Source organism: Aptenodytes patagonicus, chromosome 5 (genome assembly GCF_965638725.1).
Source record: "Aptenodytes patagonicus chromosome 5, bAptPat1.pri.cur, whole genome shotgun sequence".
Classification (NCBI taxonomy): Eukaryota; Metazoa; Chordata; class Aves; order Sphenisciformes; family Spheniscidae; genus Aptenodytes; species Aptenodytes patagonicus.
The window spans coordinates 50,246,291-50,273,510 of record NC_134953.1 but is presented as its reverse complement, the minus strand read 5'-3'; the positions used below and the strand labels follow the sequence as shown (position 1 = coordinate 50,273,510).

General features: G+C 38.2%; 1 protein-coding gene across 9 annotated transcripts in view; it reads right to left on the bottom strand.

Moving 5' to 3' along the window:
* Positions 1–27,220, bottom strand: part of CEP350 (centrosomal protein 350) — an 82,843-nt gene that overhangs the window by 18,449 nt on the left and 37,174 nt on the right. For 7 of the 9 annotated variants that reach the window (XM_076339679.1, XM_076339680.1, XM_076339678.1 and 4 more), the window contains exons 15-32: positions 26,436–26,625; positions 24,649–24,869; positions 24,371–24,534; positions 23,591–23,701; positions 23,215–23,346; positions 20,805–20,941; positions 20,314–20,433; positions 18,401–18,567; positions 17,673–17,869; positions 16,931–17,115; positions 15,922–16,009; positions 15,390–15,536; positions 14,439–14,596; positions 10,639–10,761; positions 6,739–6,938; positions 4,916–5,127; positions 3,526–3,670; positions 98–258 (exon numbers count right to left, since the gene is read on the bottom strand). In XM_076339679.1, the coding sequence (XP_076195794.1) occupies positions 98–258; positions 3,526–3,670; positions 4,916–5,127; positions 6,739–6,938; positions 10,639–10,761; positions 14,439–14,596; positions 15,390–15,536; positions 15,922–16,009; positions 16,931–17,115; positions 17,673–17,869; positions 18,401–18,567; positions 20,314–20,433; positions 20,805–20,941; positions 23,215–23,346; positions 23,591–23,701; positions 24,371–24,534; positions 24,649–24,869; positions 26,436–26,625 (2,858 nt within the window). The remainder of the gene's footprint in view (positions 1–97; positions 259–3,525; positions 3,671–4,915; positions 5,128–6,738; positions 6,939–10,638; positions 10,762–14,438; positions 14,597–15,389; positions 15,537–15,921; positions 16,010–16,930; positions 17,116–17,672; positions 17,870–18,400; positions 18,568–20,313; positions 20,434–20,804; positions 20,942–23,214; positions 23,347–23,590; positions 23,702–24,370; positions 24,535–24,648; positions 24,870–26,435; positions 26,626–27,220) is intronic. The other 2 variants (XM_076339686.1, XM_076339687.1) reach the window with 2 other exon arrangements.

The window sequence follows — 27,220 nt, the reverse complement described above, 5'->3', positions numbered from 1 at the left end:
GCTGTTGATACAATATTCTGCCAACAACATCCATACTATAATGATTTATTCAAGGCTAACAATCTTTTACTTCGCCCTTCTTCCTACTGTTCCTAACCTCCAGTTGTTTGATCAAACTGGCTTCCTGGGCCTTCAGTCTCTCCTTTTGTCTCTTTTTCTGTTCCTTTTTCAGCTGGTAAACCACAGACTTCCTTTTCCGTAGTTCATCCTTCAGGGCCCTGATCCGTCCTTCAATGTCACTTTGATCAGATGTGGTTTCTGAAAAAGTTTAGTTTTAGTCTTTGTAAGCTTGCATCTCACAAAACAGTTCTATGCAAAACAATGAACTAATCATTTAGTAAATACAAGATACGGTCCAAGCAAAATATCAAAGAATTTAATGTCAACATGTTAATCTTAACATAATAAGACTCTTAAAGTGCGATCTCAGGTTCACAACACTACTATATAACATATGAAATAGTGTTGCATCTTATTTTAGAAGAGAAACGCTCTGATACATACAGTAACTTGTTACCAAACTTGTTCATGTCAACTGCCCATGTTTATACTGCTACCTCATTAACTGCTTATCATGTCAGCTGTTGCAGAAATTAATTTTTTTCTGACATATTTAAAAATAGGACAACTCAAAGATCCGTACCAAAAATATATCCGAAATATTTGTTTACAGTCACGATATACGGTTTCAAGCTACAACGCACACTTCATTGATGAGAATTTCACTTGCAACAGTGGACTCCAAAAGCAGTTTAGGTTTCTGGCCCATTTAGATTTCCTACCACCTAGACTAAATACATCTATGAAATGGAGAGCTGACTGGTCAACAGTTGAAAGGGAAGTTAGTTTGAACAATGTGGAGATTTTCACTGTTGTCAGGCCTCTGGATGACAATTTATTCAGGGTGAATGGGGGTAGTGTTGAGCTTAGACACGTGGTGGACTACTCAATAATAGCTTATACAAAGTCACTTGGCATATCTTTGCTCAAAGTTCAATTTTACAGGCATTCCTATAATGCCATTACTGACTGTAGCTATTTTCCACCTGAACAATTTTTTTCGTAATCATTATCCTTAGTAATTTTAGTAAGATCTCCTCCATTCCTCTCCAACCCCAGAATTCCCTGCAACCTGGTCTTCCAGCCCTTCTGATGATGTTCTACCTCTTTTCCCTTGGGATGCTGTCCCCAGATACTTAGTTCCATTCTCTGCATGATAACCCCATTCTACCAATAACTCTGGTACTTTCATCATTTCTGCTGTAACAACCTCTTAGTCTCTCAGACCTCTCAGACTTTATAGACTGCCTCAGTGTCTCATTCTTTTCTGCCCCTTGTTTCTTGTTTTAAATGTATACCAACGTAGTGCAAAACAAGATCCTTGTCCCAGATTGGTGCTACCACAATTAAGTATGAAAAGTTCTTCAAAATATTTATTTGATGTAGTCTTACTGGAGCTCCTCCCTGTGGCTGATGTCCCCCTTCCTCTTCTATAGCAGCAGCTCCTAGGAGAAGGATCTTGGCTGGTTTGCCTTTCTAACGCTCAGTATTACCTATAATGTTTTCTGGACCAAAAGGCTTGGATGCTCATAAACACCAATTGCTTTACTGAACATCCTAGAAAGTAAGTCACCAGTATTATTTGGTCAGCTAGCAAGAACAGCTGGACAATTTGCTAATCAATCTCATTTCTCAAGAAAACAAACCACCATAATGAAGGATTTCATCATCAACAACAGCCAGTAAATACAATCAAATTACTGTATTCTTTTTCCATTAACAACTGTTGTTAACCATTTAGAGAATTTAAAAAAAAAAACAAAAAACAAAACCACACCAACAAAAAACCCCAGCACAAAAAGAATGGAATCTCACTGGCTAATCAGGAGTACTTTATGATGCCACTGTAATTAACAACTCCTCCCGAACAGTAAGTGACCACTATGTAATTATAGCTTTTCTTGATCAACTCATAAGGGAAAGATCTGCACATGCTTTCATCTTTGATGATCTTGCCTACGCATGCATCGGACTGACATAGCAATGACTTCATTACTACTCAGCAGCTTGGAAGATTTGTCTCTTTACAATGGAATGATTTATTGTGAAACCAGCACCATCCTGATCGGCTTCCCACCTCTTATACCTTTCTTCGGCATTTGAAATCAAAGATTGCAAATACTTTATTTTACAAAAGTTTATTTTCATGATCACTGTTGCCTGCTCTACTTTTTATAATGGCTTCCTTATGTAGTTGCTCAGTCAGAACCTGAAAATAACTTTATCAAGTTGCTGAATGCTTCACTGTGTTGCAAACTGCCCTCCAGACAGAATCCCAATACAAATTACTCAGTGCAAATACTTAGGTGTTACGTATTCATTTCTCTATCCAGCAGGAGAACAGCTGCCTCAAAATTACTGTGTTTCTATTGCACTTAGATACATATTAACTAAAAAAAAAAACAAACCCTAAAAGATTATTGAGCTTGCTACATCAAGCACCACGATGGATATGTACGCACGTCAGTAAGTTATCCATCTATCACAAACAACAGCCTGTACATACAACAGAACCACCTAATTCTTTTTCCACTAAAGACTTATTGATCATTCAGGGAATTAAAAAAAAACAAGCGGGAAAATGCTATCTCATTTGCTAATAAGTATTTTATGATGCTGTATCAACTGCACTGTGGAATACAAGACGTTTTAGAGACTAAAAGCACAGAAAGGTTCAAAACAGACCACAGTTTAACAGAGTTGATGCTGGTGACCCACTGAATGGTGGCTCAGGAAGTCCTGGAATCCACATGACTAACAGACTGAGAGAGCACACCAGGGAAAGGACCATGCTGTATCAGTTCCCTTCTAATATTCTCTCCCTCAGCATTTACTGGTAGCCAGCTTGGATACTGGCTAAAAGAGTATAAAGAGTCCATATAGTAGATCTTGTATTTTATAGCTCAAAATGCAATCTCAGGCCCTATTTTATGGCACACAGTTCAAACCCTCCTCCAAAAATAAAAATATATGTCCTGAAGTATCCATTCATTCTGCACGTGCCAGTGCAGCTCCAACAGGTTCCCTCATACTGCCATAACAACAGAGCTATACTGCTTCTGGAGCCAGGCAGCGTTCAGAAGAAGGACGATCATGTTTGTATGCTGTTGAACCATATTCTGCCTTCTTACAACACGAGGGGTGGAAGAGTGTTGCCTGTTAAAAGCACAGCTAACCTTGGTATTTTTAAATTCTAGGACCACCTTAACTATTGACTCTTGTTTGCAGGAACCTGTGTTGCTTTCTAAAAGAAGAGATAATATAGAGACCTTCTTACATTAAGACCTTCTTAAGCTGAAGTGATCAAATTACATCATGGGAAAATACTCCCACAAAACCCCAAACCGCGGCAATTTCCAGGAATTTCTGTTTGCCTCCCTACATCTATGTCTGCATTTCAAGTTTACTTGTTAAAAGCAAAAGCTTTGAAAAAGCAGTTTAAACCCAAGCAGGTATTATGCTTACCTGACTGTGTCAAAGATAAAGATTCATCAGACCAGTTGTGAGATATCTGATGAGACTTCACAGGTGAACGTAGCTGTCCTCCAGTTCTATGGCTGCCTTTGCTGGAATCTTGCTTTGATACAGATATGCTGCTTTTGGGAGGAGACTATGGGAGAAGAAAAGGACAAATAAGTAATTGCTTGTAAAGCTCAGTTTGAAAGTAGGAGATCATTGTCATCAGGAGCTAATTACAAGGAAAGAACAGCATGACTAGAGAACATCTCATAAGCAGTGGTACCCCATCCAGGTATCTTAAGAAGAATTTAATCTTAGTTTGCTAGACAATAAAACAAAAATACCAAGAGCAGCAATAACTGACTGCTTACTTTGAGCTTAGATTTCAGTAAACCTGCTTAGACTACTCTATTACTACCTAAGTGAACTGACATGGTTCTGACTCACAGGTGTTCAATACAGTTTATGTAATCTTATTTCGTAACAACTATGGCAATAAGAACCCATACTAAATAATCCGTGAAACCAAAAGGACCATTTCATGTAAGAGGTGCAAGATGCCATTCTAAATCAGTAAAAGAACAGAGCACTATTTGTCTGTAGCCAGGCAAATAATTCTAAGAGCAAATATTCTTCCAAAATGCTCTTACTGCTGCACCATTATACCACAAACCTTTCACACACCTTGAACATAACCTCTAGCACATATTAGACATTTTACCTCACTATCTTCTCAGCAAACTTTCCAATAAAGTATTTGTAATAAGTCTAGATGAGCAGTTCTTTTACCCCACAGACACTGCATTTTCTGTCTCACTGAGCACAGGGCAAAGTTATCAGGATGAAACTTATCAAAATTATCAACCAAGTAGAAATAATAGTTGAAATAGAACAATAAGGCAGAATTAGCTAGCAAGCAGACATAATCTGAAACCCAAAGGATTGTGCCTGACGTTACAGCTCTGCTTCTTCACCCTATAGCTATACTTCGGGATACATTACTTACAAGTAAAGCAAAGCGGAAAAACAGAGCATAGTTTCCATGGCCTCAAAGAATTTATACAATGGTAACAAGCTAGCCTACAGCTAATTCACACTGGTAAACTGGGTCAGTGTTCCACCACTTAATACTGCATACCTACGTGACACACGCAAAACATTTTGCAAGGCTACCCACAAGTTTAAAATTATCTAAACTCTGCGCTGAAGCAATTTTTCCTCAAGACTTCAAAGAACATATCTGATCACAACGTTTATTCACAGTAATGTAAAATGGTATTGCAAACACAGAAAATAGTTTAATCTCTGCTTTGACAACTGGGATGGCTATACTTAATACTTCTCTGTTAGCTTTTTACAAGTGTAAGAATATATATAGCATAAAAAGCTCACTCACAAGTTTGCCAGGTGAGGTAGAGGACTTGAACTCTTCAGAATAAACCATTTCTTCATTAGTTGTATTCTGATCTGGGCTTTCTGGCTGTCCATGGCCCATAGTCTCTGATGGGACAGACTCAGCAGCTAGACTGCCAAGATCTTCTGGGATAGAGCTTTCACTGTTCAGATGAGAACAAGAAGGCACTGGAGACTCTTCTTCACTAGCTGTTTCTGAGATTGAATAATGAGAGAAAAAAACAAAGCGCCTAAGAACTTGTACTGACTTCTATACCTTCAGAGATACCGCTGCCTGCATATAAAGTAGTAACTGCCACCAATACATGTCAAATTGATAAGTGTTATTTCACTCACCTAGACACCAAGGGTGGAATATTTAACAAGAACAAGCATGTTTACCAGAGAACTATGAATTAAGACTGCCAAACGTTCTTAGTGATTGCTGAATGTCTAAAATAAAGGGGTTTTCAGGATATTCTAACATTTTCCAGACAACACACTCCAAAAAGATTATTAGGGAAACCTGTCCTTCCAGTTGACCATACACCAGCAAGAGTCACTATTAGTCTGAAGAAGTCACAGAGGAGCATATAATCTGCAAGCCAGATCTTGAATTTAGAATTGATTGCTTCCTTTACAGTAGTTGCAGAAAACATTTTAATGTTATGATTTCATCATGAGTCTCTCAACTAGCAACACGTAAAATAATAAGTTGGGTTTTCAATATTCCTGTTTACTAAATTCCGCAGGAGTCACAGCATTACTGAAGCAGCCATGGTGAATTATTCAATATTTGAGCAAAGGCTGGGGAGAGGAACTTCTGAAGCAGGGCTGTGCTCCAATGCTTACTGGTAGATACAAATTAATAGAAAGCAAGTTTATTTTCTCATCTGTTGATGAGAATTCAGCATTCATGCTGAATTTTTGTTCATTGGAACTTACTGACTCATACACACATCATCTTTAAAATATCTTACAATGCCTAAAGTCCACATGACTGTTTTCAGTAACAAGTGTAATAGGGCATTAATCTGAATTCCCTTTGCACATTCAAAGGACATGCTGCGTGCTTTCAGCAAAGTGGGGAAAAAAAGGAAAATTGATTATTTCTAGAACAATCCCTGAAGTTTCATTATTTTCTCCCACTGCAATCCAGTTGTCTGTGATTCATGCTGAAAGTATGGTCCACTTAAGACAGAACAGTAAAGCTGTAGTTCCCAAAATCTGGGAACTTGTTTTTCCTCACAATAGCATCATTTATACCAATTACATTCTAGCACACTTCAGCACAGTTGCAGATTTCAAACAGTTATACTGCATTAACAACAGAGGGAAGAAAAAATGCTTTCGATTTTCTGAAAACACAGGCAAGGGGAAAGCAGCTCCTGGTAAGAGCCATCCTCACCAACAGTAATAAGGCTAACAGGATAGACACTCAAACAGCACTACAGGGGAAAATTGTTTTAATGGATTAAGTTTGGAACATGATCAGCAAAAGATCATGCAGTATTTTTGTATTGAAAGACAGAAATATAGTTTAAATTGTATGTAGAAACATCTGATGGGCCTACGCTGCACTGTTCACTTGAGAAGATATACAGCAAAGAAGGAATATGCATTTAACTAAGGTGTAAAACAGGGCTAAAAGAACAAGGCAACAGAAGGCAGTAAAGAGTGCAGAAATTGAGATTCTAAGAGTGTCCAGAGAAGAACCACCACTACCAAAACATCAAAAAAGGAAGAAAGTGCGAACCTAAGCAATCGTTGTATCAAATTATGCATTTACTCTTGTCATTTGCATCACATCCCCCCTCTTCCTATTACCTTTGGGCTCAGTCCTCTGATCCCCCAGATCTTTCTTGGCTATTTTGGCTTTGAGCAGCTCTTTGTCCCAGGCAGCTAGAGCCTGCTTTTCTATCTGCCGTATTTCTGCTTCCTCTGCATCCAGGCGGCGTTTCCACTCCAACAATTCTTCAGCATGTTGTCGACGCTGCATCAGCTTCTGTTCTCGCTTAGTTAGGAACCTGACAGACAGAGCAGAAGACAATGGGAAAACAGCCAACCACACTCAAAGGTCCTGATACCCAGATGCTCTATTGCCACAATTCCCAGAACTATAGCTGTTCAAATTGTTTTCTAGGATAATATCCGCATTAACTACTATCTCCTAAACTTCTGATGTGCTGCTGAAAAAACCCAAACAAGTAGACAAGAGGTTTTTTCTTTGCAGTAAGTAAAGTCTACAACATACTGTAAACACGCTGCTTACATTTTAAAGATCTTCAAAACCACTAAAAGTGATACTAACTATGCACTAAAATGAACAGGGTAAGTTCCCAATTTCAGGATGTGAAAAGTACCTGTGGTATTAAACTGGAACCCTCAAGAAAGCAGTTTGAAAAATGAACCTTTCTTTTTCATAATCCCAACGACAGAAAAACTGTAACCTCAGCTGCCCAGTTCTTTCCAAATACATAGTTATAAGAGAAGGCGATTCTGTATTAATAGTTCTCCTGAATTACTGGAACTTTTATCCTTTTTCCTTTAAGCATCATCTCTGTGGATTGCCACACTTGGAATGTTAATTGTCAGCTGACAGCATCAAGAGAGTAAGGATGCAGGGCTGTTTTTCCCAGGTACTAACAGATCAGGCTGCTAATTTAAGAGTAGATAAAAAGTAAAGCTTATGCTGAAAATTAGCAGGTTTTTTTTTCTTTCTGACAAAGATTTCTTAAGTGATCCGTGAAACCTCACAAACGGGGAAATTCTTAGAGAACTTCATAGGTATGAATAGGTTTGTGTGCATATACTAGTCCTCTTTGCCAGCTCTTGAACAACAGTATCTCTAGTCTTACTTCTAAATATTGAAGTAACCAAGACCATATAGCATTTAACCTTTAAGATAGTAAATGGAAGCAAGTTCAACATCAATTGCACACACTTCCTCTGACATGCCAAGCCTAGAGAAGAGTGTACATCAATCCATTCATCTCCTACACTAAAATTTTTAAGAAGTCATAGAAACAATCTGCAGAAAATACACGGTTTGCCAGCCAGAGCGAGAGTTCGTCATTGGTACAGAAGGTGTGGTGCCTAAAAAGGCAGTCTTCAAAGACTTGTGATATTTTGCTTTGCAAATGCCTTTATAATTTGTAATTTTCAAGCCATCCCAAACACTTAGCATCAAAGTTTTTAAGCTGCAAAGCAGATAATAATTTCATTTGTGCTTTTTAATCTCTCGTGTTTCAAAAAACCCTTTTATTTACAGAGACTGGAATAACCAACTGGCTAATCTGCAGGTCTCGCCTGCTAAGGGACATTTCTTGTTTGCTCACTTAGCGTTCATTCTGTTCCCTGGAAAAGTGAGCTGGCAGTTGATCAGAAAGGGTAAGATTCAGATAAGTCCTTCTCTAAGACAGATTCAGATAAGGTGGACAAGTTATGATGCGAAGATAAAAGCTTCAGAAGCCAGCAAGACATGCCCACAATCTTCTCTTCTTTGGTCAAAACAAAAGCAGGTGAAAAATAGAAGCGCCTCAGTCTCTGGAACACCTGCCACTTTCAAGCTGACAGATTCCATGATTTTGTGCATTACTTTATCACTTTCTCTAGACAAACATCAAACATCGTCTACTCTTAGGCAAAACCGACATCATTAAGAAACTAGACTACCAACAGTAATTGCATTACAAACATGACACGGACAGTCATGCTTATGTTGTGTCTTTCACCAGCACTATCAGATTTATCAACTCTTTACTTTCAGATACACATCAGTTCCAATTTGCCTAGCAGATCATGTATTTGGAACTCGTTATGGAGGTCATTATTACAATGATCTCAATGCAAAAGGCAACTTTTTCTTCTTCCTTCACCTGCTGTTTGACTTCATCAGAATGTCCGGATCTTCAGAGTTTACTGGATTTTGAGGGAGGCAAGTCCAGTTGAAATAAAATGCAAAAGAAAGGCTGAAAAAAATGGATTCAAAAGAGCAGGACTCCTTAAAAGCGGATGTCAAATGAATTAACCCAGAAGACCACAAACAGGCGGACAATTACCTAAATGACCACGAAACTAATCACCACACAAAGACTACCTAATAAGAAAGGCAAGTCAAAAGAAGTGATGGGAGAAAAAGGGGGTTCCAACATTCAACCTACAGGAAGACGAGGATTAAAGCAGCATGGCCAAAGATGCTGACCCTTTTATAACCCTGGGGTTTAAAAGGTCAGAGCCACAAGGTAGCATACACACTGCCTTAATATTTACTACAGTCTGGAGGGTTCCAGTTGCAACACCAAGTGTACACATTTATCCTCAAAAGCAGGGGCACTTTCACAGAAAAAAAAAAAATGCAAAACCACATCTGGCACCTATGAAACTGGAAATCTGGGGGAGCAAAGAGGAAGCAGCAGCACTCAGATTATACCAGCATGATTTCAAAGTCTAACTATTTCTATGGTGCTAACATCATGCATTTTATCCATCCATTCCAAATAATAACCTGGAAGCATTAACCTGGTGCTCTAACCTGTACTTGTACATTTATAACCAAGATATACTGACTTTCAGCCCAAAGTAGACAGTTTTAGCAGCTATTCTGAAGTAGTGACCAGACAGTGGGAGCAAAGTGAACCCATCTGTCTGCCACTCAGAACACAGTAGGAGTAAGAGATTAGAATCATGGAACGGTTTGAGTTGGAAGGGACCTTAAAGATCATCTAGTCCAACCCCCCATCATGGGCTGGGACACCTTTCACTAGATCAGATTGTCAAAGTGCCGTCCAGCCTGACCTTGAACACTTCCAGGGATGGGGACATCCACAACTTCTCTGGGCAACCTGCTCCAGTGTCTCACCACTCTCATAGTAAAAAAATTCTTCCTTCTATTTAATCTAGATCTACCCTCTCTTAGTCTAAAACTGTTACCCCTTGTCCTATCACTACAGGCCCTGGCAAAAAGTCTTTCTCCATTTTTCTTATAAGCCCACTTTATATATTGAAAAGCCACAATAAGGTCTCCCCACAGCCTTCTGTTCTCCAGGCTGAACAACGCCAGTTCTCTCAGCCTCTCTTCATAGGAGAGGCATTCCATCCCTCTGATCATTTTTGTGGCCTTCCTCTGGACCCACTCCAACAGGTCCATGTCTTTCTTGCACTGGGGACCCCAAAACTGGACGCAGTACTCCAGATTGGGTCTCATGAGAGCAGAGTAGAGGGGGAGCATCACCTCCCTTCACCTGCTGGCCACGCTTCTTTTGATGCAGCCCAGGATACAGTTGGCTTTCTGGGCTGCAAGTGCACATTGCCAGCTCATATCCAATTTTTTGCCCACCAGCATCCCCAAGTCCTTCTCTGCAGGGCTGCTCTCAACCCATTCATCCCTGTCTATATTGATACTGGGGATTGCCCTGACCCAGGTGCAGGACCTTGCACTTGGCCTTGCTGACCTTCATGAGGTTCACATTGGCCCCCTCCTCAAGCCTATCAAGGTCTCTCTGGATGGCATCCCTTCCCTCTAGCGAATCAACTACACCACTCAGCTTGGTGTTGTCCGCAAACTTGCTGAGGGTGCACACAATCCCACTGTCTACATCATTAACAAAGATCTGGAAACAGTGAGGAGTGTCAAAACCATTCACTGATGAAGAACCTCTTGACTTTCTAGGACTGAACAGAGCATGCTCTATCAAAGAGTCTATCACTCGAAAAAGATACAGTTACCTGACCAATTGGTTGTAGATATACAGCTGGAATTTGGGGTGGAGGTTGGGAAAACAGACACTGAGAGAGGCCCAGTGGTGAGACGTAAAGACAGAGAAGAAGTAGTGAACAGGAGAGCAGTGTCTACAAAATAAGGAGGAAGAGTTTAAAACTAAGATAGCAAAAAAGGCAGAAAGAACGAGAAAAGGATAGCATCTAGCAAAGACCTTTAAAATTAATTGCATTTAACATTGTATAGTTATTACCCAACATCTGAAGTAGAAAAACTATACACTGTTATGCAGAAGGTAATAGCACACATACACTTATAACACTTCATTTTCTGTTAATTAAAGGCAAGCTACTTTCACACTGCTATATTTTTCTTTAAATTTTGAAGGAGTTTATTACTTTGATGCAGACTTCCACATGCACTGGTTAACATATCTCAACCTGATCTTTTTGCAAGTCCTACTATTCTAACCATCGATAGAGTATACTATTAGTATTAAATAGCATGCTGGTTTTGCGATATGAACAACTTTGCTAGTCTGAAACTTTAAATACATTTTCATTCACCTGGTGAAACCTCAGTAAAATTACTTCTCCAAAGGTAAGCACCAGTGAAAGGGAAAAAAAAAAAAAAAAAAAAAAAGATTAAATAATCTATTTTTAAAACATGAGCAATTCCAGGAAAAGTCTGAGATATACCTGTAATTCAACTTCTAGCTGCCTTTTTTTTTTTTTTTTTTTTGCAACAAAGTGCAGACTTGGTGTCAGAATACTCACGTATTGCCTCTTTCATTTGAAGTACTAACTGCAGAAAGATAATGCCTATTGTTTTTAAAAAAAACCCCTACAAAAACTTACAGCTGTGCTTAAAACGGTATTTCCTAATGAATTACCATTTTAAGCTAATTCCTAATGAATTATCATGTTTATAGAAAAATACCATGCTCCATGAGCTCTATCAACTGAAATGCAAGGTAAGAAGCATATTAAGGAAATGCAAAAGAAAATGAGCATTTAATCAGTTCTTCTACTGCACAGATTATCATTAAAGTTGCATATGCAAGGAAAGCAAGGGGAAAGTGGTTAATTCTCTTTGACAGAGCATGCTCCTGTTCACATGCAGGCTACACAGATTGATCAATTAAAATTAAAGCAGAACTATTCTTTCATTCCCCTTTTAGCTGAAGAGAAATATTAAAGCTGCCTCATAAGTAAAAAAGCCAAAGGATTTTCACTTTGCAATGGAGTATAGCAAATCCAGCATAGCAGGGTTTCCCAATTCCTTCCTCTAGTTCCTTTGTATTTGTCATTCAGCTTCTTTCGTTTTGCAGTATCTCGCAATCTGATTAATTCCCTTCAAACAGCAGCTTCCTATCATTACACCCCGAACCAAACACCTTACTCTATTACATTAATATTATTCTTATGCATTTACAAATAAGGATATTAAAAAAAAGATACCAAGTTGGCACTGTTTTTCAATCAATAAGCACTGCTATCACTATCAAAATACCTGCAAAAGGTGTGCAAAAGCAATAGAATTAGGAAGATCAAGTTCTAGAGAATCTTTTATGTTTATACAAAATACTACTTCCTTTGAACATATATAGCAACCCAAGATAAAACCATAAAACCAGAAATACACGACCACATAAGTTACATCACACGCAATTTCCACTTGTTCCTCCTAAAAGCAATTGTTTCAGCTCAAATCCCACTATCCACCTTTTGAAAAGTATTTTCCAGGTAAGTAATATTTTGAACTGACAAAGTATCTTTAAGGATAGAACATACTTTGTATCTACTACTATCCTTTGTAATAGTAAGAATAATTATTTATTAATACATAATTCTTTCTGTAATCATTAAGTGTTGCTTAGAAATGAAGGCACTTTGAAATAATAAGATTTCAAAAACAATATTGACAAAAATACTACTTGGTAAAAAAAGCATACAAAATCTTGAAGATAAAAGTGTATTTGTCATCTCTTATAGTATTAATACAATCTCAAAATTCATAAGATGTAACTTAGTTTTGTAACACTATATCACCATTTGAAATTTTGTATGCTGAATCTCGGGTGGAAAAAATAAGATAAAGACTCTATTTTAAAAAAAAAATAGGACCAGAAGAAAAATTCTGTTTTCTTGAAACCCTAGAAGTCAACATGGCCTACAGAGCACATCCTTTTCAAGTCCCCATCTTAAGCCATTTACCAACCTCAAAACATACTTCGAGAAAGAGTTTGCTGCAGTAACGATGGGGTGGTTTTCACATGACTTGGAATGCAAGAGTTTAATTTTGGTAATATGACACTTCAGAAACTTGAAATCATTTGTGATTTTGGCTGTTCAGTTTACCAGGTCCTACCAGAAGAGTATGAATAAAATAGCCATCAGTTCAGGCTAGAACATGAAGACCATGTAACTAGAACATGTTTTTGTTTTTTGCCTACTTACACCAAATCCTCACTTACTACCACTGTTTTTTATCTTCATCATACACAAATACATGCAAGTGTGGCAAATACTCAAATGATTACAAGCAAATAAGGTGCTAAGGAGTCACAGAGACCTTGCCTTTACAAATGGCAGTGCTTGCTTTCTGGTATTTTATCCAGCTGTGTTAGGAGCCTCAAGAGAGAAAACATGACAAAAGCCACGCATATGGACTAAAATATAGTGACCTACCTTGGTTATAAGTTCAAAAAAAATTTTTTGTGTGTACGTTTAAGCAAAGACTATTCCTTGCAGTAACTGGCAGAGGCCAGAATTTTAATGGGTTAGTCTCAAATAAGAATTTAAGGCTTCATCTAATGAGCACATGCTGGGAAAGCATTTGGGATGTTTAGTGCAGACAAAGTAATTCCTACACGGAAAAGATGCAGAAACAATTTTTGATTCAAAACAATTTAACAGGTGAAATCAACAGATTCAGTTTTCAGACCCAGGAACTGCACATATACTTCATTATCTCCTCTGAAGACTAACAACCGTTTTCAACATTTTTCCAACCTGTTGCCCACATAGGAGGAAAAGAAAGGTCTTACTAACTGCCTGTCTTCTTAGTCACACACATACCACCTTCATTAATTACGAAAATACTTACAGAATTCATCCCTAGCTGATTTTAATGCAATCAGAATTGAAATTCAGCAGCTGGTAATAAGGTAGAAATCATGTGCCCGACAAGCTCAACAACTTTCTGAGAGCCAGATCTCAAACTCAGTTACTAGTTTTTTGCATAAGACTATTACTATTTATAACTTATGCTTCAATTCAAGATAAAAATTGGTACTGTAATTTCAGAGTCTCACTTCCTATATTTTTTCCCTTTAAAATAAAAGGGGAGATACAAAGTACAGGCATGACTTTGACCAATTGACTTCAGGTCTCTCATTGCAAGAGGAACTCTGACAAGATGTACCATCAAGCTGGAACCCGTCCAAGTTCCTTGTATACACAAACATCAAAATCTCTTAAATTGATGTGCTTTTACTGACTATCAAGTACAAAGAACATTAAAACCAATCTTCTACAATAAAACCTTGACCACATGGACTGCCAACTAACAATGTTTGAATCTCAGTATTCATGCAAGAATTGTAGCCTTTAAAATATTATATTCAAAGATTAATACAGTTCTATTAATGCTTCCAATCAGCTATTTTTCAGACAATTCAGATCAAAGCGTATGTGATATCAATACCTCTGTAATTTTTCTGATGGCCATTTTTAGTGCAGATAGTGGCCAAACCAACTTGTTCTATTAAATTAGTAAACTTTTGGGTAAGAAAAAAATTAGTTACTTTTCATCCATTCTGCTGCGCATTTTTTTAAGTTTCTGCATAATGCTACTAGTCTCACTGCTGGAGATTGAGATTGGGGAAGGGCTGCGTGTTTCTGCATCAGTTGGAAGTGGGCTAGAACCATTGCTCTGCTTGATGTCATCCTCACTGTGAAGTTCCTGCAATTAAGAGTTAAAAAAAAAATCAACATTGAAAGTAGGAGAAGTTATTCTATCATCTTCTTAAAAATTGTGTTAATTTAGGTTATTTCTCTTGAGAGTATATCAAAGACTACTTCAGATAAGTCTGTCCACCTGCAGATTTAACTTCATTTTCCAACTTCATTTTTATTTGACACAAAGTTTTTAGTACACCCTTTTTCTCCATAATTTAAGTTATCCCCTAACTGTATCTAGAATAAACCCACCATAATTCAGTTACCCAAACAGGAAACCAATCCTTTCTATACTACTATTATTAAACTTGCATCTCCTCAAAATTTTGTAAGGAGGCAGACAGTTATCAAAGTCCTGTTTTGCTATCTCATAAAGCAGATGAAAGAAACTTAGTGTAATGACACTAACACACACACAAAGCAGCAAGTTTTGGGTTTAGCGCTTACATTTAGTTCTTTGGGGTATACAAACAGTCAAACAAAATCAGAGCCTGAGAGATCTAAGCATCAAAAAACTGATATTCCCAAAGTCATTAGTTAAGCTTGAGAATTAACAATCACCATCTACTGCCCAGTTAAAATATTTTATAACTTCTCCAAATGCATTTCCTTAAATAATGCTTTAAAGACATTAAACATAAAATTGCTGAGATAAAGAGGATGAGACTGTTTGAGGCAAACAAAACTTCCAAGTGATAGGTCCAATTTAGTAGCTTTTCATGCCTATAAACACTGAAGTCAAATACCATCTGCACGGCCAAAGAGGGAAGACTCCAGCTTCTGTACTGAACACTTACCAGCTTGTTTTCTCCTGCAGACTTCAGTTTTTCCTGCAGTTTCATTGTAGTCTGACGGATTCGTTCTATTTCTGCCTGCTGTTTAAGGATCAGTTGTCTCTCCTTCCGAGCAGCCTTGTTAGCCTCTTGAAGACGCTTAATTTCTGCCTTTTAGGTATAAAGGATTAAGCGTAAGAACTGTGACAGACAGCTCTCAAGAAAACACTCTAAAGCTGCCAGTGTCCACGCTATGGGTTTAAAATGACTGAAATTACATGATAAAGTAACTAGCTGAACTTCAGCAGCAAAGAACAGAAGATCAATTAATATATCTAAGTCTCAACCAGTGAGATTACTGATACAGAAGGACCCTTTTAAACAATGTGTTAAATACTACCGAAATGCAAATAAAACTTATTGGTAAGAAATACTGGTAGCTGCCTATCCAAAAGCCTAGTATGGAGTTTTCTCAATTCTTAGCTTTTACAGTGTCTGAAACATTTAATGGTTACACAGGGGTTTCAACAGGATTTTCCTGGAGAGCATCAGTTACCTTTTCCTGCTGTAATCTCAGCAGCAGACCACGCTGCCTCTTTCGAATAGGAGGCATTTTATCATCCTCCCCCTTGTCTCGCAAATGCCTGCAAACAGATTGGAAGAAATGATTAAGTAAGAAAAAAGTGAACAACAACGAGCCTTTTACTCTTTAAAGTAAAAAAAAAAAAGTTTACTTTTCCTAACCTGCAGAAGAGTATATGCCTATACTTAAACATTGGCATTCTCTATAGTGGAATATTTTGTACTGTTTAGTCAAAGACAGGCACAGTTAAAAGGCCAGTGCAGTAATACAAGATCTCATATGAACGGGCAGAAGTTCTGCAGAGGTAGCATGCTCACCATTTGAGAAAGACAAAAGAAAGGACACGTGGGTCACTACCTCACAATCCTTTATCAAACCCACAATGATAAGCAGTTGAAAGAAAACATCTAGTGAACAATGGTACTCTCATGCAGAGAGTGACCATGGAAAAGTATTATTGATTAAATCTGGCCACCGCTGTTTAGTAGTATCACTAGGTACTTCAAGTGGCATTCCAGGACAAAGCATATGTTAGGTTGGAAACAAATAATTAAGGACAACACGTACCCAGATTCACAAAATTTGGCCTGAGTCAACTAAAATGACCTCAGATAGACATCAAGCAAATAACATTCTAACTGTTTGACAGTTCTATACATTCTTGAATTAAGAGTTGTAGAGTAATGGTTGCGAACTACCTTCTCTGACTGACAACAAACATCTGATGTTCTACTGTTTCAATGAAATTCTCTTTTATCAAACTGCATTCAATGTAAACATCAAAGCACACTTACAAACTGGGTTCTGTTCTTTCCAAGCGACAATAACATTTGTATAGATTACTGATGTCAGAAGACTAGTTCAACCATTGATACTTAATAAGAGAGGGCTGGGGTGGAAGCAAAATCTTACAAAAAAAAAATCAAGTAGAAGTACAAGAAAATGGTCGGTCAGCAACAGTGTATATTCAGAGCTGCCTTACTTCTTCTGGTGTTCCAGCCAAGCTAATTCAGCCTTGGTCTTCTCTTTCAGAGCCTTCTCCCGGAGCCGAAGCAGTGAGGACTGATGAGCTGCTCGCATTTCCTCCTCTTTCATGTACTGTCTTACCATCTCCATGGTAAATTTAGAGAAACTATCTTGCCCCCCTGAGAATGGCATGCTTAGCTCCTAGAAGGCAAGACAAATTTGGCATGATTTGATAATACAGAAATTCCAAGGCTTTTTTAAATTACAAAGTGTGTGTGCATATACAAAGATATACACACACACAAAAACAGATGTAAGAAGGGAAGCTGTTTTTTCTCTGAGCTCTGTGCAGACCAGCTTTTTCTGCCCTGGGCTGCGTGACAGTTTTGGGACTTCCCCTCTTGGGCCAGAGAGACGAAGCATCCTCTTGTACTTCCTAGCTGTGTGTAGGCATAGTAGGAATACTTAATCCACTGGGCTTTTATAACCTACCTCAAAAAGTCACTCCTCTTCTCCAAAGCCACAAGAGAACAGGTATAGGCCTGGACGGACTGTTCCGTAAGTCAAGTCATCGCACTTGTACAACAGTGACATACCGCATGATTCACACAATTCTATGTTTTCAGATGCTCAAAGAACCACAGGGAGGAAAAGAACCCTACAGTTTGCAAACACAACTAAGAACGGCTCACTTGAAGCTCATCAGCTTAACCATTTCAGTTCAGTTAATTTACCTTAACTATGGTTGCTTGACCTACCTTGATAGATGACAGAGCTGTTTTTTCTGGGGAGACTTCCTCATCAGAATCATCACGATTACCCCGCTTCTTCTCCAAGTTATTTCTGCGATGACTCTCAGAGGGCAGCAAAGACCGAAAAGACTTTTCCTCAATCTCATCCTCTGTCATGGACTCATCAAATTTCAGGGAATACTCTGTTGCAACAGAAGCAGAATCTGGGGAGAAATCAGGGAAGTGGTTTTACGCTCAGGTGTGTACCGTGAATGCAGTTTTACTCTGTTTCACCTCAGTAAAGTTAGGGGGGCAGTAAAGACAAGGAGATAATTACTCTAATGCAGAAAAATGAGTGTTTAGAAAGGAGTGTCCTTGAGTTAGAGGACATCATGAAATACTTTATCTAGCTTCAAAAGACCTAACAGACTTCTGTACACAGGTATAAACACATTTCTGGGGCTGCTGAAACATTTGGCATTCAGCCTGCATATTCAGCAAGTGAACATCTGGCTACAGATAGCACAGCAGAAAGTGGAATGGCCCACAGACTCCATCACTCTGACATGCAGAATTTCAAAGGTTCCCATCTCCCTGTGCCATCCTCTGTTACCTCTTAAGACGCTACCAATACACCTGGGGCTCAGCTTTCTTCACACATATTCCCTCATTTATTTCAGAAACTAATTCTGAAACAGCACCTCCCTCCCCCTTTACCACCTTCAGATTCATCACATACAAACAATACAGCTAACCTTTTTCGTCTGGCAGCGATAAGATACTATCACTCGGCAAGGAATCATCCATACCCGTATGAGCCTGCTCTTCAATACTGCTAGTTATCTTTTCACGACGGGAAAGCTTTTTCTCATTCTCCTTAGAAGATGGAACTGAAGGACTCTCTTGGCGGCTGCTGGTACTACTGTGTTATCAAGAGATAATTTTTCTTAAAAATTACTTGGCACATTTCAAAATATTTATATTACATTACTACTGTACATACCATGATTAACACCCCAGCTGTAATCGACATGCAGAGGTTTGGTTTTATTTTTAAAATGCAGCTTGGCTACTTCAAAATTCCAAGCCTCATCAAGCTGCTGATTGACAGCAGAACTTGTTATTTTTATTCTACCTTAGAACGCAAGTGGTTTGTAGGTATGCACACCCTTTACCTGGCAATGAGTATTGATGATAAACCATTGCAAACATCTCTCCTTACAGTTTTTAAAAGGATGCGTGAGATAGCGATACTGTTTTAAGTTAGCACTACAGAGGACAAAATCATTCCAGTTGGTCAAAATCAGAGAAGGGCTGTGAGAAACTGCATGGGACCTAACTAGATCAGGTAAGTCAACAGGAAACAAAACGCTAAAATCCAGTATTAAACACAGGCAAGATACTGAAAAGTAACACCAGAAATGAGTCAAATCTAAACCTCAGGCAAGCAGCACTCCAGGCACTTCATGTAAAAATCTCAAGCCAGGGCAAAGCAGAAGTGGAAAAAAAAAAAACCAACCCCCCAAACCCTAACAAAATGGCCAGATACACAGAGAACAGAATAGAAAGTAATACACATTACAGAGCAGGCAGTTCCACAGGTTCCTGCACTGCATTTTCAGAACATAGGCTCCAGTCTATGTTCTAGTCCATTTCAAAAAGACACAGAGCAAAATCAGCAGGGCACAAAATGTAAATATTTAGGACAGGGAAAAAGACTCAGATAAACAGAGACTCAAAGCAACTTTTAGGTTACAAAGGTGATGCAATAGAAGTATGCAAGTAGGCCACAGCACAGAAATCAGAATAATCTCAGCTCAACAACTTCTGAAGGTATTTCACCTAACCAAAGTCAAGGCCATGTCCAAGTTCTGAACACCTGCAAGGACAGAGGATCCCACAACCTCTCTACACCCCCAATTCCAGTGTTTGACCACTCTCACAGGGAGCATTTTTTTTTACCTAATGATTTTTCCCTTTCTGGAATGTCACTGTGCACCTCCAAGAAGAGTCTAGCCTCATGTTCCCTAACAACCCACCTTTAGGATACTGCAACTAGATCCCTGTCCCCTTAAGCCTTCTCTTTTCTAGGTTAATTTAGCTTAGTTCCTTCAGCCTCTCTTTTACATCATGTACTCCAGCCTTCTAACCACCTTGGTGGTTCACCACTAGACTTGCGTCAGTGTGTTAACGTCTTCTGTCCAGGAGCCCAAAACTGGATACTTTATTCCAGATACAGTCTCACAAGAACTGAACAAAGGGGAATAACCATTTCCCTTCACCTGTTGCTAGACTCTTGCTAATTCAGCTGAATGAGGAAGCAGATGTGGAACTCAATTATTCTTAAGTTACGAAAGAGTAAAGTGTCCAATTAGAACAAATACAGCAAATTCAAAACTGAAGATATTAACACACAACATACTATTACACTGTGGTAGTTATTACACTATTCCACAGTGTAGTAGGATTTTTAATTAAAGACAAAGCAAATTCTGGTAGGCATGCAAACCTTCAAGTTCTGGAATATAAGACAGGTTTACCTGTTGAAGGTTTAATATTGACTTTCCCTCTTTTTTAAAAAAACATTGAAGGAAATATCTTGATATTCCTTTGTACTTTAGTTCTTATTTATAGCAAAAAACCCCTGTGTAATCTAAACTCTTCTTACCTCTGATCATGAACCTTTGACCTTGAGGACTCTGAATAACTATCAAACATCAGTGAGTATGTCGGTTTTGAGTCACCTGTCTCCTCTTTACCTTGTGATATGGCACCAGACTCACATATCCTGAGAAAGAGAAGTGTTTTGGGTAAGTCTGCATTGTCTTAAATCAAAGAGTAATACAGTTTTCACAAGCTTTCATCAGTTTACTAGAAGTAGTAACAGCTAAAATTTCTGAAAAGATCACTTAAAGCTTAGACTAGTTAAATCATCCCACAAAACATTTAGACCATCTTTTTCTACTCTTTTATATATAGCTTCACAGAACCAGTTAATGTCATCTTTGGCGTATACTATTTAGGGCATAAAGATGGAATCTAAATTGTTCTTAAATGCTCACTCATTATGACATCTTAAAATTTTCTTCAAGGATAGGTCAAGTAAAACCTAACAAATCTTACTTCCCCCTTCCCAAGATGTGAAACATTAGGCAAAACCTGTTTGTATCAGTTCGGGCTCTCAGTTGTTTCATAAACTCTGAATGATGCTGCCGCTGGTGGTCAAACAAGGTGGTGACTGGAGCAGCTGGAGCGCTCACAGGATCTGAGATCTGGGTTCGTGCTAACTCTGACATCTGAGTACAATAAAAAACAAAGGAATACAATGAGCTTATCAGCATCAAAATGTTTTTGAAAGAGAAAATAGTCATTCTCGCAGGCAATTTACTGATTTATTGAACAAACGCATAAGACGGTTTTAAGATGGTTTGTAATTACATACGTGTCAATTTTGGTTGTAGGAGGTGCATATTGCTCTGTAAATACATTTTATTATTATTTATTCTTTAATTTATGCAGAGTGGAATTATTGATACGTAACTACAGACATGCAAGATACTACCCATCATTCTAATCAACTTAACCAAACTGTGATCAGTAGAATGATCCCCACATAATAAAACATTCCAGACTTACCATTAGAATTCATTAAAAAAAAACAAAAAACACCCCCCAAAAAATCCCACCCAAAACAACCCACAAACACCAGAAACAGTGTTTTCTTTTTCATTTGGAAGTGCATCTTGCTCAAAGAGCAAGAAATATTCTTTCCACTCCAAAGGAAGCTTTAAGTTCCAATATCATGCAAACTGCCAGGTCTAAAATTGGCAGCATTAAATCAACAGATAGCCATAAATTATCCTTTTTAATGTATGGCAGTCACTGTGTACCTGACTAGAAATAAGAACTTCTTCAGAAATCAAAGCAGATAACACTGGTTTTTAGAAGCTTTAGAATTTAGTATTTTTCTTCTTGTTCAAAGGTCTGCCTCTTGCAGAGCAGGGAATTCCGGTTGGTTTTGAAGGTAGGAATAAGCTGTATTTCAATAACTTCCAATACACATACTGAGTTTCTTCATTAATTCTTCAATTAATGTATACAAATTTTATAGAAACAAGTGAATGTTTTTTTTTAATTGGATTGTCTGTATACATCACCCACTGTTTTATCCTTCATTAGTACAACAGTCAACTCTAAGCAAACAAACTTGTATAATAGCATGCTATATTATCTCTTTTGCTTAAGATAAACTTCTAATTGAAAGCAATGCAGAAAATTAACTCCATTCCTTTATACGTAAGAAATTACAGTGTACATCCAAAAACATTCCCAGCACATTGGTGACTGGCATTTCCATTGCTGCATTCCAGTTAAAACAAATGGCTGTTCAACTGAATATCAGGAGTCACTTGTGAACGTGGATGGAAAAGCTGCTCTGCTAGCCTGTCATCACTGAGCAGGTCATCCCCATCAACCTCTCCACTAGCACCTCTTACTCTCAGACTTCAAACTTAAAGCAAGACAAGAGATTAAAACCCTACACGCAGTAAAAGCTGTCTCTGTTTCTTCTACCTTGTTTCTTAACTGGTTTCTACCCACTTCGGCTCTATAAACTACAAATGTTTCTTTGTCTTTATCAAAGACTTCACTTCCTACTATCAACAACCACCGCCTGTATCTCAGATGCCTGAGCTTTTCTGCTCCTTTAACCTAACCCATTCTTGTCTATTAAAAATTATTTAAAACTTCATATATTTGGCAATGCCCAGAACAAGTACATCAGTATTATTCTACAGTCTCATCACCCATCATAAAAACAGCCTTGCTGAACACCAATATGTGCATAAGCTGTGAAGAAACAGTTATGTTCATACTTATCAGCCTTCTGCACTCCATCCCATAACCCTAATCCACAGTCACTGCGATTGCTAAACTATGAAGAAACAGAAGCATTTTTTGGTTACCGTGTTTCTTACCTGTGTGTGAAACAGCTGCTACATGTTGGGAACAAGAAGTATAAAAAATGATAAACTGATAAAAATTCTGTATGCCACAAGAAGAATGAAAAGAGACTCAAAAAGAAAACTTCAACCTCTGTACTAAGTTAAAAGCTCTGCTGAAGTTCCTCCCCCCTCCTTTTTTTTTTTTAATTATTTATTTTATTTGTTGGTCTCCTACCTTTCAAAAGTAAGCAAAATTGCAATTTCCCTGCTTTTCTAATTTAATTTGCATATGAAACAGATACAGGATCAATCCCTGATGGAGTGTAACTCTAACAAATTAAAGATGATGTGTTCACTGTCATCAATCTATCCTGGAAGAACAAAAACTTCTTAACAGTTTGTACGCTGGAAGATCATAAGAATAGTGAACAGGGATTTAAGGCTGCCAACTGACTTCTAAGTAGTAATGCCACAAAAGCTCCTTTAAAGTCCCATTGTTTGTCATGTTACGAAGGTGAAGAAGTTGCGCTGAGAATGACACTGAACAGAGAATAACCTAGAGGCAAAAACCCATTCAAAATAATACTGAAATCAGAATAGCTTTTTCCTTTCGCTCAGGACCTCACCTCACGGATCTGGTGAGCTGCATCTGTAGTGAGAAGTGCAGTTTCTGCCTGCTTGGCTGCAGCCTTGCATGGGGTCTCTTGTACAGCCTCCTGCCGTGACTGGACCAGATGCTGCAGTGACTCTGCATGGACCTATGCAGAAAACACAGCCAGTTCAGCTCTTCAAAATTTTCTGGCTATAATAAGTACAGTTTTATTTCTCAAAATCTGGGGGAAAAAAGTTTGAAATTGACCCCAAGAGCTTTTTTCAGCTATATGAAACCCCTTCACCATTTCCATATGTTCACAGCTTCAAATTAAGAATACTCTTAGGCACAGATTTACTTACAGCATTTTGCCTCTTACACACTCCACATTTTTTGAAGGGCAGCATTACCTGAGCTGCCTTCTGCCTTGCCTCATCCAGTTGTCTCTGACTTTCTAAAGCTTCTTGTTCAGCCCTGATTTTCAAAAGCGCTAAGTCCCGTTCATGGCGCTGCTGCTGTGCCTACAGATTAGGAAAACAAGTTTTAATCACGCAAGTTAAATGTAAAGACCTTTTTTGCCTTAGCCACTGGCTGCAACTACCTCTGAAGGATCTAGATCTACTCTACTGGTGGTGTCTCTTCTGCTAAAGTAAAATTTTCAGCCTATTGACTGACCCTCTCCCTTTTTAAGTAGACAGTAGACAATGCGCATTCCCCATACTCTTCCACTACAGTGTAGAAAAAAAGAGGATTTAGGAGACCAATTAATTCAACAAACTAGAACAAGCAATCTTGTCAACATAAGGAAATTTCAACCAAAAATATCCTTTTCATGGAATAAGGCAAATGATCCAGCCTGAACAACTACACTGAATGGCATTGGGACCCAACATCAAAACCAGTAAATAATAATGTTTTTATTTTACTGAAGTACACAACCAAAGCAGTGATTCCAGCTAATGGTATGTTAAATGACACATATTCTAGAGTCACCAGTTCCTTGGTGTCAACTTAAAATAAGAAAGATAACAGACATTAATCCTAAAAGATTGACATTAATCAGAGATGCTCCATCATGCCCATTACGATTTCTCTGCATTGCTAACAAAAGCATAACTCGCCCTAATTTGATTAATTTTCTTGCAAAATAAAAAAAGGAAGGTTAAGACAAGGAAGCATTTTGCCATTACCTTTAGAATCTGAGCCAAAGAAACGCTCTCCTGCTGGGCAAGTGATATGCCTCGTACTCGTTCTACGTCTGAAAGCTGTCGCACAGACTCCTCAATAGCACTAAGGTAGTTCAACTCTGCTGATAAACGATGCTGAAGACCAGCAGGGGAGAATCGCATACATCCTGCAGGATAAGACTTACTAGTGAACCTCCATAGACTTCAGTGCCCCACATCAAAAAATAAAGAAAAAAAAAAAAACTGTTGGGGATTAGTATGGTTTTAACAAAACAACTCACCGCTCGCTGAGGCTGCTCCTGCTACAGACCTACTAGTTCCCAGACTCAAGTCAGGGAAGGCTACGTTAGGCTTCAGCCCTGACGCTGTACTTCCAGAAAAGCCAGCAGGTGACTTGACTCTTTCTGCTGTATTGCCTATAGAATCAAACTGCAACATTTTTTGGGAACCAGGAGATGGGGAAGAAGTCGATGTCTTCTGGGATCTTCCCTTGTCTGAGAAACTGACAGTAAAACAAAAAAAGAAGAGAGTCAATATTCTCCTAAATTCAGCCATTTGATAAAACAATAAAGCAATAACCTAGTTCTTCCACTTATATATACCAAACAGATCCACACAAAAGGCACAGTCTTTTATGGTTTGCACAGGCCCAGTCTGCCTTTAGGAGATGGCCTCCTGAGATGGGTTTTGTACCTATATCCCAGTTTAGGGTCAAGTTTCTAGAGCACCCCCTTTTTCCCCCAAGTATTAAACCTAGCTAGCATACACAAAAAAAACCCCAAAAAACCAAAAAACCCATAGTATCTACATGTTCTACATGGCCACACAAGGAGTTTCAATGCCACCTGTTACAAACCTGGCATGAGAAAGTCAGGATGCACTCACCTGCATGTGCATTTACACATCTGTTTTGAGAGTCTGAGTGAAGAACTTTGTTTTACTCACAGGAAATTAGGGCAATATTTTGGTATCAGAATACGATGAACAGTATTTCAAAAAGTAAACAGGTTACTATCAGCATATGGATGCAACTGAACGTGATAAGCCACTGCCCTGAGTCTCGATCTCTTTCATCAAAATGCAATTAAATGCTTGAAGGCCAAAACTTGACTTAAACAGTTAGTAACATTTCTTAAGAGAAAGTTAAAGACATCTCTTCCCAAACATACAGAAAATGATGCAGACACTTCTTAAATTTACTATTCCAATTTTATTAAGCCAAAAAGGATTAACAGTGGCTGCTTAAATCCCTTAGGAAGATGTTCTGCTTCACTTAGCACATCTTAGGAGGTCACAGGACCTTTCAAACCCAATACTGGATATCAGTGAATGTCACCAATATAAGTCAGTACCTCAGAACCATTCTATACCAACACAGAATGAGTGAAAGACCATTCATATTATTTGTTGCTTTTTAGAAAAAAAGTACAGTGAAAACTAAGCTCAGTGTATTTTGTAACCATCTTCATTGCACAGTTAGCAGAAAATAAACTGCATTCATAGGTAGACACACAGAGGATGCAACAGGAAAAATAATTTTTCTCTTCTTCTATACTCTTTTCTGAGGTGCAGTTCATCTCTCAAAAAGCATCATCTCACAGAGCTGGATAGGCTTATGAGTATTAGCTGTATACAAGTCTAGCCAAAAATGTCTGTGGATCCTACTGAAAAGAGCAAGATGACTGCATAGGTTGACTAGCTTTTTTTTTTTTCCTTCCACTTCTTACAGACCATTTGTAGAAACAGAAAACAAAAATCGTGTTTCAATGCGTAAGGTACTGAACCTGACAGGATACCTATATTGGCCAGTTATCCTTAAAAAAAACAGAGGGGTCATTTGGGGAGGAATCACTGTTTCGTATTTTCTCTTCCTACAGACATCTACTTTAGGCTTTCATATTTAAAATACAGGGAAAAAATGTTTTCTGCATGCCCATCTTACTAACATTTGATCATTTCTGTGACTTTCTTTTTGCATATCCAAAGACACAGCCATTTTTTATAACATGCCATAACACTACCAAGCTTAGTTATATTTGTTATATTTGTAACATATGTTCCATGTTACCTCATCAGGGAGTGTCCAGACAAGTTCTCCAGTGTGCTGTCTGTATCTGGGTTCTGCTCATGATCTTTATTAGAAACTCTGCTACTCGATAAGGACTTCTTTGCCTGTTGGGATCCCCACTCTAACTCAGATAACATTTTATCTTCTTCCACGGGAAAGCGGTGAGAACTTCCATTGAAAGAGTCCAACCCTAAGAAGCAACAACATTGCCAAAATTTTATGTTTGGTATGAATATCTTAGCCATCAGGAGCCCCAAAACAAATAATTGAGAACTTTTTTCCCCAATTAAAGATGCCTTTGAGTTAGAAGTCTATAAATCCAACGAGCAAGAAATGTAAATTTGGCAGCTTCCTACAGGAAATTAAGCTCTCTTCTGCATATTGTGTCCACTGTCAACAAAACTGTCACTCAGCTTTCATTTCAGCACACTATTGGTTTAAATAAAGAAAATACGCATTTGACTCTTCAATACTGATAATCAGAATAAAGCCTAGCTTTCTTTGGGTAAGCTAGAGAATTTTGAAAAAAAAAGGGAGAGAGATAATTTGGAACACCCAATCTTATTGTTCTCACCTTTTATACGCTTTAAACCTAGCTTTTTCTTATGTTATCCATTGCTTATATAGTAAGAGTGTACCACATCTCAAGTTTCTTCATGTTTTTGTAATGTACAAGTTACTCTAGGAAGAAGCGTATTTATTAATTTGTGCACTTAGGAAAACTGCCTGTGATCCAAAGATGAAGCATACAGGCAAACTTGTCACCTTCATAAATGTGGCCATAG